This window comes from Colossoma macropomum, unplaced genomic scaffold (genome assembly GCF_904425465.1).
Source record: "Colossoma macropomum unplaced genomic scaffold, Colossoma_macropomum, whole genome shotgun sequence".
Taxonomy (NCBI): domain Eukaryota; kingdom Metazoa; phylum Chordata; class Actinopteri; order Characiformes; family Serrasalmidae; genus Colossoma; species Colossoma macropomum.
In genome coordinates this window covers 11,138,612-11,151,971 of record NW_023494804.1, presented here as the reverse complement: position 1 = coordinate 11,151,971, position 13,360 = coordinate 11,138,612, and the positions used below count along the sequence as shown (strand labels likewise).

The 13,360-nt window shown below is 39.6% G+C and overlaps 1 protein-coding gene across 2 annotated transcripts; it reads left to right on the top strand.

Annotated features, from left to right (window-relative positions):
- Positions 1-292: 292 nt before the first annotated feature.
- Positions 293-12,483, top strand: polm (polymerase (DNA directed), mu). Of its 2 annotated transcripts, none has more exons than XM_036594628.1 (11): positions 293-689; positions 1,513-1,693; positions 1,801-1,899; positions 3,615-3,785; positions 3,878-3,949; positions 4,045-4,165; positions 5,853-5,985; positions 6,731-6,833; positions 8,221-8,517; positions 8,813-8,896; positions 11,380-12,483. In XM_036594628.1, exons 1-11 carry the CDS (start codon positions 511-513, stop codon positions 11,464-11,466), a joined length of 1,527 nt encoding a protein of 508 aa, XP_036450521.1. In that variant the 5' UTR covers positions 293-510; the 3' UTR covers positions 11,467-12,483. The 2 variants fall into 2 exon arrangements, with proteins under 2 accessions (XP_036450521.1, XP_036450520.1); XM_036594627.1 differs by having other exon boundaries at positions 11,341-12,483.
- The last annotated feature ends 877 nt before the right edge of the window (positions 12,484-13,360 follow it).

Genomic DNA, 13,360 nt, shown 5'->3' with positions numbered 1-13,360 from the left:
TCCTCTTGCTGTTTTAATTATAGGTTTGAATCTTCTAGTGTTTCGTACATTTTGGAATCTGACTTAATGTTAAATGGTTACAACTACTTCAATACAAGCTAGTCTTTCTAAAATACTAAATACAATGAGTTAGAGGTGCTGCGCATTACACATTCGTACAGTAGGAACATAGTGTGCTAGTATAATAGCAAAATGGCAGTTTCACAAAAGTTCCAGCCTTTCGGAGCAGATGACGCAAGTCTGCACTCTCCCTCTCTACAGTGCCCTATATAGGGAGCAGCAAGCGGTTTGAGATACAGCCCGTTACAGACAAGTTGTTGCTACAGCACAAGCTTGATTTGTACAGGGGCGATGTGTGAACCGTCAGTCTGAGGTGGCCACTTGTACACATTCTGCATTTTAATATTTTCCTCCGAGGCACAGAGAATATCTTTTTATTACGATTATAATCTATTTATATCTGACAGTTATGCTAGCTAGCTGGCTGTGAAGTGTCGTGCAGCACAGACTATGGTTCCCCTGAAACGCAGGAAAGTAACATCAGTCCAAGATGCAGATCAAGACAGTAAAGTCTGTAAATTTCCCGAGGTTGCTATTTTCATCGTGGAGAGGAAGATGGGTGCCTCCAGAAAGGCTTTCCTTTCCCGGCTTGCAAGGAGCAAAGGGTTTCAGATTGAAGAGTCCTACAGGTAGGACCTGGAGCTTCACTTCATTAAGATCAGCCGTAACATTAACATTAAAACTACCTCCTTGTTTCTACACTCTTTGTCCATTTACAGACTAGTTCACCTGTGTCTCTGTATACTTTGTTTGCCCCCTTTTACCCTGTTCTTCAATGATTAGGACCACCACAAAGCAGGTACTGTTTGGGTGATGGATCATTCTCAGCACTGCAGTGACACTGACGTGGTGGTGGCATGTTTAGTGTGTGTTGCGCTGGTACAAGTGGATCAGACACAGCAGTGCTGCTGGAGTTTTTAAACACTCAGTGTCCACTCACTGTCCACTCTATTAAATACACCTACCTTGTTGGTCCACCTTGTAGATGTAAACTCAGAGACAGTAGCTCATCTGCTGCGGCACAGTTTGTGTTGGTCATTCTCTTGTCCATCATCAGTGGTTCCAGGATGTTGTTGGTTTAAAAACTCCAGCAGCACTGCCGGCGCAACAACAGTAGCATGCCACCACCGCGTCAGTATCACGTCAGTGCAGTGCTGAGAACGATCCATCACTCAATTAATATTTGCTCTGTTATGGTCCTGTGGGGGTTCTGACCACTGAAGAACAGGGTAAAAGGGGGCTAACAAAGTATACAAAGAAACAGATGGACTACAGTCTGTAATTATTTGAATTACAAAATGCTCCTATTTGGTCAGTGGAGCTGATCAAATGGACAGTGAATGTAGAAACAAGGAGGTGGTTTTAATGTTACGGCTGAGGGTTCTATACTAGAGTGATGCTTCATAGAAGGTCCATTCCTGGAACAACAGCTAAAGAATTGTGCTTTTTCAGCCTTTCCGCCACTCATGTTGTGTCAGAAAGTAACACCGGAGATGAGGTCCTGGCCTGGCTTAATAACCACACAGAGGGAGAAGTCTCGACGGACTCTATCAATCTGTTGGACATCAGTTGGTTGACTGAGAGCATGGCTGAAGGAAGGCCTCTAGCAATTCAGTACAGACACAGGTTGAAGGTAATGGGCAGTTCTTACCTTTAGTGCGTATCTTTAACACTATTGAGCTGAAACTTCAGACACAGGAGGAGGAACGAGGACTAAAAGCCCTTTAATTTGTCTGACAGACCAGCCCAGAGCCCTCTCCAGACACTCCCGCAACCACAGTGAAGAGTTACGCCTGTCAAAGAAGAACTCCTCTGAAACATCACAACACACACCTGACAGTGAGTCATTTTACTTCCCTCACTTTCTTTTGTTACTTCTGTACTTGTCTTAAATTGGTGTGTCTGCTTATCTGAGTGGAAAAAATAAGCAGTAAATCAAGATCAGTGAGAAATTTATCAGCCCAACCGTGTACATTTATGTTTGTGCTGCTCAGTCAGAGCCCACACTTATATTTATTTCATTTCCAGTCAAAATAGACATTTAGGACAAGCTATTACATTTTTTTAGGTGTCACAAAAAGCAGCTTCCATTTTTTCCACTTTTTGGGAGACTTACTTTCAGTTTGTCAAAGAAATCTGCAGGGATTATTCCACACCTTCAGAGTTCAGTCTTAGAAATTGGTTTCAGTTTCTGCTTCTCACAGTCCAGGTGATCGCACACACATTCATTGTTAAGGTCTGGACTCTGGGGTGGACAGTTCATTCGTCTGAGAGCACCAGCAGCTTCCTTGTTTGATTTGCTAACTTGCGTCTTGACAGCTACACAACCTATAAGACTCATAGCGTCGAGTTGTCTTCTGATATCTCTCAAAGATGAAAGCTCTAAGTACTGTTTATCAATTGGTGACAGTTTTGTTGGTCTACCAGGTCTTGCATGGTTGTTAGGAGTCCCATTTTGTCTATATCATTTAATCATTTTTTGAGCTCCAATTTTGGAAACTCCACTTTTTTCCCTTTGACTTACCCCTTCCTTACGCAAGTGAATTATCTTATGTGTAATCTATAGATAAAAAGATATTTGATTTAAAGCAAACTGAATGTTTCAAAAGGCTTTATATTAACTTAAATTATTAATTCATTTATTTATTTGTGTTTTTGTTTGTTTGTTCATTTATTGAGCAATATTTTGGGGCCCTTGGGCATTGATTTTTACTCACAGTTTACTTCTAGATTGCTTGTATATTTAGGAAGGTTTCATGAATGAGGCCTAATAAGTGCGCAACAGTGCAAAGATTTGCTCGAAGTATATCTATATCATAGAAGATCCTATTACAACTGCATAATTGTGGTAACTGTCTTCAAATCACCATTACAAGGGACAGAATGGATTACTTAAGTAACTTATAAGATAAGGAGAATAACAAGCTAAAAGCCAAAGTCTGCCTAGATACCTCACCTCAGTTTGGCTTCTCTGGCTGAAAGCGTAAAAAAACTTGTCTCTGAAGTGAGTGACTTGTCATTTTGTGCTGAATGATGATAGAAGTGCTGTTTTCTCTAAGATTTTTTTCAAGAACTGAGGTAAGAGCTACGCTAATGCTAGCCTGGGTGCATCTATTTGCCTATACATCAGCTTAGCAGTCAGGATTGGTTGACACCCCAGGGATACCCATTGGTTGTATGATGTATTTGTATAATACATTCTGGGTACAGTAGTGAGAAAACCTTCTAAAAGGTTTTCTCACTACTGTAGGTAAAAGAGATCGAGGCCAAATGTGCTCTCTTGGACTGCCGGCCACAGATGGCTGTAGCATCATCCGGGATCGAACTTGCGATCTCCTCATAACAGGGCCAACGCTTAGACGGTTGTGCCATTCGGGAGTCCCATAACTCTAGTTTTAGGCTGTAATTCCCCTTTAACTTGATGAAATTTTGACTATTTGTGTACAAAATGATCCTGAATCTTAGCGAGGACAAAAAATGCTCCTTAAATAAATGGTGCAAAATGAAAATGGTACAAAACAACCAACTTGACGCTACTCCATTTTGTCCTGCAGGACGCTCTGGAGATTTTAGCAGAAAACGCAGAGTTCAGTGAGAACGAGGGCAGGAGTGTAGCATTTCGACGGTCAGCGTCTGTCTTGAAGGCTCTTCCTCATGTTGTGCGTGGGATGGACAACCTGAAGAACTTACCTTGCTTGGGCGAGCATTCGCTCAGAGTTATAAAGGTAAGAGATAATCCAGATTTAGGCTGTGGTTCATTTTAAGCTGTTCTGTGAACCGACTGCAGATGGTTGATATAAGCATCTCACTCTTTCAGGAGATTTTAGAGGACGGCACATCAAGGGAAGTGGAGTCAACAAGACAGTCTGAACAATATCAGGCCATGAAGGTGAGGTATACAATAGCAGTTGAGTTGATAGCACCATACCTGGCTCTCTTTCAATGTTTTTCTAAAGTTCTTATCCTTTTATTTCCTTCTTCCAGGCTTTAACAGGTGTTTTTGGAGTGGGAGTAAAGAGTGCTGACCGCTGGTTTAGGGAGGGCCTACGAAGTCCATTAGATCTGATACGCACTGGGCAAAAACTGAACCAAGCACAGCAGGCAGGTACAGGATTGACTGAATCCTTCTGTACATGTTTTATGTGAAGAATACAATGAAAGAGGCAGTTTGGTGAAAAATTTGTTTGCACCCCAAATGTAGTGAGTCAGTCAAGATATGTTTGGTCTCGGAAGTTAGCTTCTTTAGTTTTGCATTGAAGCTATAAAAATAATGTACCTAAGAAGTAATAAAAGCTTATGAAAACCAGTTATCATCATGCAAAATGTCATCACGCTTGTCCCCAAACACGCCAAGTTGTCGGTCAAAGAGTGTCTCACAAAACTGTGGATATAAATTGTCTCAAGTGGGTCACATTATCTTAAAGCTTGAATTAAACGGTTTTTGGGGGCAAATGTAAGGATTTAGGCATGCATCTTGGACAATGCTGACTGGTAGTCATAAACTTCATTGCTTGTCACATTAGCTCCAAGACAAAATAAGCAAATTATGCAGCATCTTTTGATGGTTGAGGCTTGGCCTGAGCCCAGTGACGGTTAGTTTCAGCATCAGATGCTCCGTCTCCCCACAGAAATAAAGTGTCTGATATCTTTAGCACACAAAGCTGGCCACAACTATCGTGATATGGTCAGTTGCATTCATGCACATACGTGTATACACACTTCTGTGCAACATTTTTTTAATCATTGGATGGGAAACATGAGGAGAAAGTTTTGTTTTTCCAACTTAGTTCTAGCAGAGAGGATTCATCAAGCCAGAGCCGGCATGTCAAAATATTTTCGGGAATATGGTCAAGTGGTTTTGGCCGAGCAAGAGGGGGCTTAAGCAGACAGCAGAGACTCAAGACTCACACCAGCAGCAGATTTTGCCCATTTCACTAAACTTTAGCGAGTATATTTACCCCCTCTAAGATGGCAATGAACTTATGGCCATTTTTGTGAGGGCTAGGGTCTTAGAGCCTAAATGTTTTGGGTTTGTTCAGGCTTTCTGTGCACGGTGCTGCTGTTGCCCTGGGAAACATGGTGAAATGGTTGATGCAAGACATAAGTAGACAGGAACTGTACCTCTTTTCACCCCATTGTCCTGAATAAAGAAGCGCTGTCTTGGTTTGCCTTATATATAATCTTTGGTTCTAGTCAGCAGTAATAAACAGCTGCTTGCACTGGGCATGTTTTAGTACGTACGTCATTTTGCTGCCTAACTATGCCTAGTCTGGAGCAGCACCACTTGTAGCTGGGGGGGTTAAGCCCTTTGCCCAAGGCCACATTGAGGTAGTCAGTCAGTCTTGGGTTATGAACCCACGACCTTCCGGTTGCTCACCTTTCCTACCTGTAGGCTACTGTCCACCTCAAATCATGATGAAAAATTAGCATCTCAGAGCAATGGTTATTTTCCACATGGTTACTTGAATAAGAAGACTCTCTTACCGCAAAGGCCTGGTTGAGTCAAAGTTGTAATGGTTTAGGAAAGCAGTTTGCACAGTGCTAATTGATAATCCCAAGCTTCCATTACTTGTTAGCTACATTAGCCTCGAAGCTCCAGTTTAAAACCAAAGAAGCTAACTTTGGACACCAAGCATGTTTTGACTGATGGATTAAGTTAAGTTAAGGAGAAAGACGTACATTTGAGCTTTCACTTTAACCTTCCAGTCTTCCTTTCTGTTTGTCATTGAATATACTGATGCATTTCTAATACAGAAAAGCCTGATGTGAGTACTGAACTTTCTCTCTGTTAGGAGTGCAGTATTATAATGACCTGAACAGACCGGTAACTAAAAAGGAGGCTGTGGCCATCAGTCATATAGTGGAGAAGGCAGTGAATGCTGTGCTGCCTGGAGCCATCATTACACTCATGGGAGGATTCAGGAGGTATGTTTAAGCAATAGAACACGAGAAGGAGTGTGTTATCATGAAATAACATCAAGGCTATGATTGTTCGGCTCGTGCGGTAGATCATCACAATCGCGATGTTATTCCGATGGTATGTCCTTCCGCCAAATTATAGTTCCTTAACAAGCAGCTTATTGCTTCGTCAGAGTAACGAGCTCTGCTTACTCGCTGCACTGTCTTTTGACGTACAGACTGAGCCATAAATATCATAGTCACAATATCAAGTTTAGCTCAGTTTTGTCAGTTTTTGCCAGATCAGTATTAATGTTGTTTTGTTCCAGCCAGTCTATAAAGCATCTTACAGCCCGTTTAGTTTGGCGAATGGTGTTGGGTTCATTTCTGGCTGATTCCAGGTTGTTCAGCTGTTCTTCTGTCTCAGCTGCCGACTGAAAAGCTGCTCAGTGGTGATGACAGCTTGGGAATTTAGTGTCGTCTCATCTTCAGAGTCTGACCAAATCGGCTGTCGGTCAAATGTGATCTTAAAAGTATCCATTTTCTGTTTTTGCACAAAGTGAGAAATAAAAACCTTCAAATAGCTTGAGCGTCTCCTACAGCTGTCAAAGTCGTTGCTTAGCAACAGCATCTCAGTGGGGTGATACAGTGTTTGTGAAAATACCGTGATGTTATGGCGAAATAACAGCACAGTTAGAACACTTCTCAACCAATCAGCTGGCACGGCCGGAACTAACTGTTGTATAATAGCTTATTTCGTATCTCTCTTTAGAGGTAAGGAAGTTGGGCATGACGTGGACTTCCTCATCACTCACCCAGAGGAGGGAGCAGAGGAGGGGCTGATGCCCAAAGTTCTGAATTGGCTGGAGGAACAGGTAGCCAGTGATGATATCTGAAGCCACATTCTAGCAAAAAGACAAATTTACACAATGTTCCCCTTCCTCCAAAATGTAGGAGAAGCAAAGACATGTGGCTGAAATTTGCTTCTTTAGTTCTGCACCGGAGCTACAAGGCTAATGTAATAAAAGCTTATGCCCAACCAATTAGCTGTGTGTAAACCACATGTCTACATCATTACACACTTGCCTTAAAACTTTCTGAGTCATTCAGTTGTTCAGACATGAAAAAAGTAATTCTGACAAAACTCTTACAGTCTCTGATTTCTTTACAGTGGTGGTGATAGGAACCAGAGGTTGCTATGTCTACAACAAGTATAAAGCCATTTTATTTACTATCCAAAACCACCAGTGAACCTACCCATGTCTTCTGGGTTTTCATATGAAATGTTAACGATGATAAAATAGTGGTAAATCTGTAACACCCAGCGTTTACCTCTCCGCCATGAAGGCATCTTGAAAAATGTGTTAGACCAACACCTTTTCTCAAAGCTACCACACAACAATGTCTCAGGCATCAGGCAGCACATTTATAACTATTTCATGTTATAACTTTCTGTGAGGGAGCTTTTAGAGTCATTAACTGCTTCAGACGTCTGGTTCCTATCACCACCATTGTGAACAGTTCTGACTCTGTAAGTTTCTCTAGAATGAAACATTTCACATTAAACCACTCTGAACGACTTTGTTTACATCTTAACCATTTAATTATGCAGACATTTCGAAAAATCGGTGGAATTGCCCTCTACACTGCATTGAATTTTTAAGTAATCGCCAATAGACGTATGCCTATGTGGTTTAACCCCTTAAATGGCCAGGGCCAACCAGCAGGCAGGTTGCACTGAAGTACCTGTAGTTACTGGATAATAAGCCTTAGTATATAATAAGCCTGGATTTTAAAGGATTAAGACACTCTATGACATACTGTTATCTGTAAAAATGGTCAAAAGTATGGACAAAAGGGTTGCATATGGCCGTTTTTTTCTGTTTTTAGCTGTGCACCATATTTTGTCCGTTTATATAGACAACAGTATATCATACAGTGTCATACAGTTTACTCAGTGCTTATTGGTGGGGTAGAGGCTTTCATCACTTAGCTACATTAGCCTCGTGGCTTCAGTTCAAACCTAAAAAAGCCAAATTTAGACCTCAAGAATGCCTTTGCTGATCAACTACTTTTGGGTTAAGGGGAGAACTGTGTAAAATTGAATTTATAGCAGGCTTTTATTTTTCTTCCAACGGTCTTAAATGTTCTGTACCACAGTATGGAACATTTAAATACTGCAATTAACTGGATAAGATGTTCAGTGTTTTATTTAAGGCAGTTAATATGACCATTTCCCTGTTTACTATGTTTTATTTACAGGGTCTGCTGTTGTATCAGAACACAACTAGGAATTCTTACTTGGAGAGCAAAGACGGGCCTGCTCGACCTCCTCATAACATGGACCGATTTGAGAGATGTTTCTCTATTTTTAAACTTGAACAAAGTAAAGAAGGAAGTGGAACACCTTTGAACGCTTCCTATGACTCCGGTACTACAGAAGGTATCAACGGGACAACAGAACAGCCAGGCCCTTCCTGGAGAGCGGTTCGAGTGGACCTCGTAGTCAGTCCATTCAGTCAGTTTGCTTTTGCTACGCTTGGTTGGACAGGATCCAAGGTAAGGGGTATCGTCATTGTTTAATGATATTTGAATTGTGAATGATAAGTTACTCATTAATTGGGATCAGACAGGCCTTCTGTCCTCTTGCTGCCTGGGAGCTTACATTACTTGTTTTCATTAGTCAACACTAAAGAACCAAACTTCCAACTTCCAAGACACTAAACATGTCTTGACTAATGAACTACGTTTACAGTCAGTCAAGGCGAAGAAGAAAATAGAAAAATAGATATTTCACCACTCTGTTCCTTTGAAGGGAACCCACTAAACCCATTGAAACGGCTTTCTCACACAGCTGTTTGAGAGGGAGCTGAGGCGCTGGGCGGGGCAGGAGAAGGGCATGTCCTTAAGCAGTCACGCTCTGTATGACAGCAAACAAGTAAGTGGATGTACTCAACTCCTATATGTACTGAATGATACATACTGTCACAGTGGCGGTGGAGCCAGTAAAAGCATGCTTCACACATCGAAAAATCCTAAAATGGTGTTTTTTCCAGACACCATGTGTGCTTACTCTTGGACTAGAAAGGCTTTTAGTGGGAAATTCCCATTGGCTATGTCATTTAGTCCAAGTCAGTTCCTAATCTGAGTCAACAGAGTGCCTCTCTTATACCAATATTGCATGAGCTTCGACATTTGTGTGCTTATAATGAGCAAACAACTGCTCAGGCTGGTAGCCATACTTTCTTTTGTTTTGCATGTGCTTTATTTAGTGTTTGCATTTTGATACACAGGCCTTTGGAGTTTAAAGCCCATGCAACTTGTAAATGGCGCTAACAATTCAGGAACAGTGAATAGCAATAAAAAATAAAAACAGTTTTGGGGTCATCTTACTTATGTGTGGTCGCTGTCATATTAAAACCTTTTTTCCCTCTGTTTTTATTTTTTACACCATTTGAAAACACTGACTGCCATTTATGTTGTGTGAAAATTTCATGATGAATAGACAAATAGAAACCTTAAAGGGGAATTTCACTGATTTTTCAAAATTCTGCATAATTCAATCTTTGGGATGTAAACAAATTCATTCAGGGAGGTTTGATGTGAGATGGCACATTGAAGAAAAGATTACTAATTCATATTTCTTTATAATAGTGGTGATAGGAACCAAGGGTCACAGTGTTTACACTGCAAATATTGCCATTTTATATGCTACCCAAAACCACCAATGAACCTGTATGCATCTGATCTGAGTTTTTATGGACCGTTCTACTGTATTGGTTCCAAGTCAGAGTTCAACACACATTTCGGACTTTTGATTGACTTGCACTGTAGACTAAAATCCTTTTGCTTTGAGTGACCCTATATTAATTATGTTTATTTCATTAAAATAAATGAATCAACATTCAGTTTTGTCACTATCAAAACAATAATAGCACTATCGAATTTTACGAAATGTTGCAGTAGTGGCTGTTTCGGTTGTGACAATTTTAGCTAATTTTGTGCAGACCTCAAAAACGCTAGCCAGTTCATGAGTATAAAATCAAAATATTTTTTATTAAAACATTATGTTTTGATGTAGAAAATATGTGTTTTTGTAATGACAAATCTTAATGTTACATACCGAATTTCAGACTTTGGGACACTGCAAAGCAATGGGATCTAACTGCTCACCATGTAGCCATGGGGGACAGGGATGCAGTCTCAAACACTATAACCGTCCTGCCATCAGTCCAGTATAACCGCTGAGTTTGACTGCACACATGAGAAGAGCTTATTGTTACAGGTCTTTGTAACAGGTCTGAGGAGAGCTCTGTGGAGACACTGCCAATGTAGCTTGACTCACTAATCCTACTCAGAGAAGTTGGGCATGAATCTTCAAATCAAACAATACAGTGCATTATGGGTATCCCCTATCCCATATGGTACATTGGTTGTACATTACTTTTTGCTGTGCATTGTGGGATTGTTTGATTGCACTAGATTTTCTGCTCTGTTTTCAGACACTACAAAATTCTGACATCCCAAAATAGTGCACTATATAGTGAATAGGGTACAGTTTTTGTTTCTTGGTAGTGGCATTAAAATGTGGGGCAGCATTTTTTTTTTGTTTCTAAAAAATAAACTCTAAACTGGTACATCTAAATATTTCAACTTCTTTAAAAGAAATTAAAGAGGTTTAAAAAAAAAACATTGGAAACATGACTCAAAAAATTTGAGTATTTTTTTCACAAATTGAAATTTAAGGGTTAGAGTTTGGGACAGACACCTTCCAATAGAAACTACTATATAAACTAACCTGTTAGCACTCGATGAATATCTTGGGTTTGAATAGATCATAACATAATCCTTGTAAACATCTAAGATATAAATACATAATTGTTTTTTTAATGGCCCATATATTGTTAATAATGGTGAGATCCAAACAATACATTTTCTGTGGGGACTGTTTCACCTTACAATGCACTGTATGTACCTCTCCGCCTTAAATGTATTTCAAAAATCTGTTTTTTTATATCAATCTTATATAATAACACATAATATGTTTAATCAGTTCAAAATGAACATAAAACAGACAGGCAAAGTATTTGCATGTATTTATACTAATTTCATGTTATAATATTACATGAAGTAGCTTTTAAAGACACTAAACACTTCAGATATCTGGTTTCTATCACAACAAATTTTGAGACGTTTCTCTAGAATGATGCATTTCACATCAAACTACTCTGAATGAGTTTATTTTCATCTTAACCATTTAATTATGCAGGAAAAAAGTGTCAAATTCTCTTTTAAGAACATTTCTTCCTTCTCCTATGAATTTACCATTGTAGAGATGTTTTGCTACTTCAGCAACAAGATATGTATTTCTCCTGATCTCAGAATCGGCCTCTTCTCCTTCATTTCTCACCTGTTCTGCAGCAGCGCTATCTTCGTGCAAATTCAGAAGAAGAAATCTTTGCCCATTTGGGTCTGGAGTACATCCCCCCATGTGAGAGGAACGCCTGATGCACTGCAGTCCAGCTTAGCTTCAATCTACCTCAACAAATCCAGCACTCAGCGAGGGTCAGCCAGAGTAATTTTATCCCCAGATAGTAGCCTAACTTTAATGATTGTGTTCAGTCCAGCTGTTTTTGAGCAGTATTCCTCTGCACGTATGAGGAACGTTGAGAAATAAGGCATTGCCAACATTCTTATAGTTCTTCTATTAGTTAATTCCTCTTAGTTTCACATCAAGTGCATTACTTCTGGCATTGAATATTTTAAAGTAAGCATGTTCTGTTTTTATAAGTCAGTTTCATGGAATTTCTTTACTCTCATAATTCCTTGCCACATCAAAGTATAATATACAGTTGTGTGCTAAAGTTTGGGCGCGCCCTGGTTAAAAGTAATAGAGTAAAAATTATTACATATCATCTACAGAGAACACAGTCCTGCACATTTACTGCACAGTTATAGTTTATTTGCTGAGTTTAGCATATTATGTTTAATAAAATTAAACGTAAAATAGAATGTTTACACTAATATTGGCCATATTTAATTCCCTGTAAATACCATATTTAATTCCCTGTAGAGGTGTGTTTACATATTTTTACTTAGGAAATCAGCAAATGTAATTTGACCAGGGGTGTTAAAACTTTTGCATATGACTGTAAATCTGGTTTACATTAAATTTTAAAGTTGCATCACACAATACAGCTGATTTTTGCTGATGTGCAAAAAATGAAATTTTCAGGGAGGTTTTGTGTGTGTTTTAATATATATTATGCATTGAAATAAACCAAAATTAAAGCCTTTTTTGCGTTTTTCCCTAAATCTCAGTACTGACAAAGTGGATCTGAGGCAAAGGGATGAACAACCGTTTCCCTGTTTTCTGTGGAAATTACATAAATGCTCATTCAAGATGAGAGATTCCGCCTCCAGAACATCTCAGACTTGAAAGATCAGTTTTATTGCAGCAGCTATTCGCTCCTACCAGTTCACCTGTCATATTACTTGTGCAACACGCCTTTCAGTCGAAGCGTATGTGAGTCTTGTGACGTGTATGTGCACCTGGCATGTTCTGACCTACTTTTCCCAACTGCTGTTTCTCACAGAATCTTTACATAGTAACCCCCAACCACCAGCTCGTCTACACACGTGCACTCACCTCATTGTGACTATCGTTACTGTAGCATTGATAACTGTCATTTTTGCACTGTGGTGGCCAACAGGGTTATATAATATAACTCAAGTGTAAAACATAGTCTGTTATATTGAACAAGATCAGTAAAGTTGAAACACCACTGACCATAACACCACTGACAGAAGCTACTAAACTACATAAAACTGTAATTTGTAAAATATAGTGCACTGCAACTGCAACTGTTGTCACATTGTGACTTTGTAGAAAGTGACATACATTGCCTTCATGTTATTTTATTTCAATTTTAAAATAACACAATGTTTCATGAGTTACACTATGGACACAACATCTCAGAAATATCAGATAAATACTGTCATGTTGTCTCGCTCCAGCATCTAAGTTTGGACGGGACACATCTGCTCACACAAGGGTTTTCTTTAGATCATACAGTCTTGAAGATGTATGATATAAATGTACGTTTAGGTTGCTCCAGACCTTTAACCGGTTTGGAGACCATTATATACATATATTAATATTACAGATGTTATACATGATAAATATTTAAATAGTTTATGAATTTTTTTGTGATTTTTGTGTCATTTCAACCTTTTCGTCACTTTGGTTTTCCATTGTTGTTTACGGGTTTGTCTTCATCAGTTAGGGACCGGTCCACCAGGCTAAACTCCTCATAAACATCCGCCCACCTTTCCCCAAACAGCATAACTGACCTCTAAACGTCCTTTGAACTTCAAAGGCCAAAGTCGCACCTCACGGCGC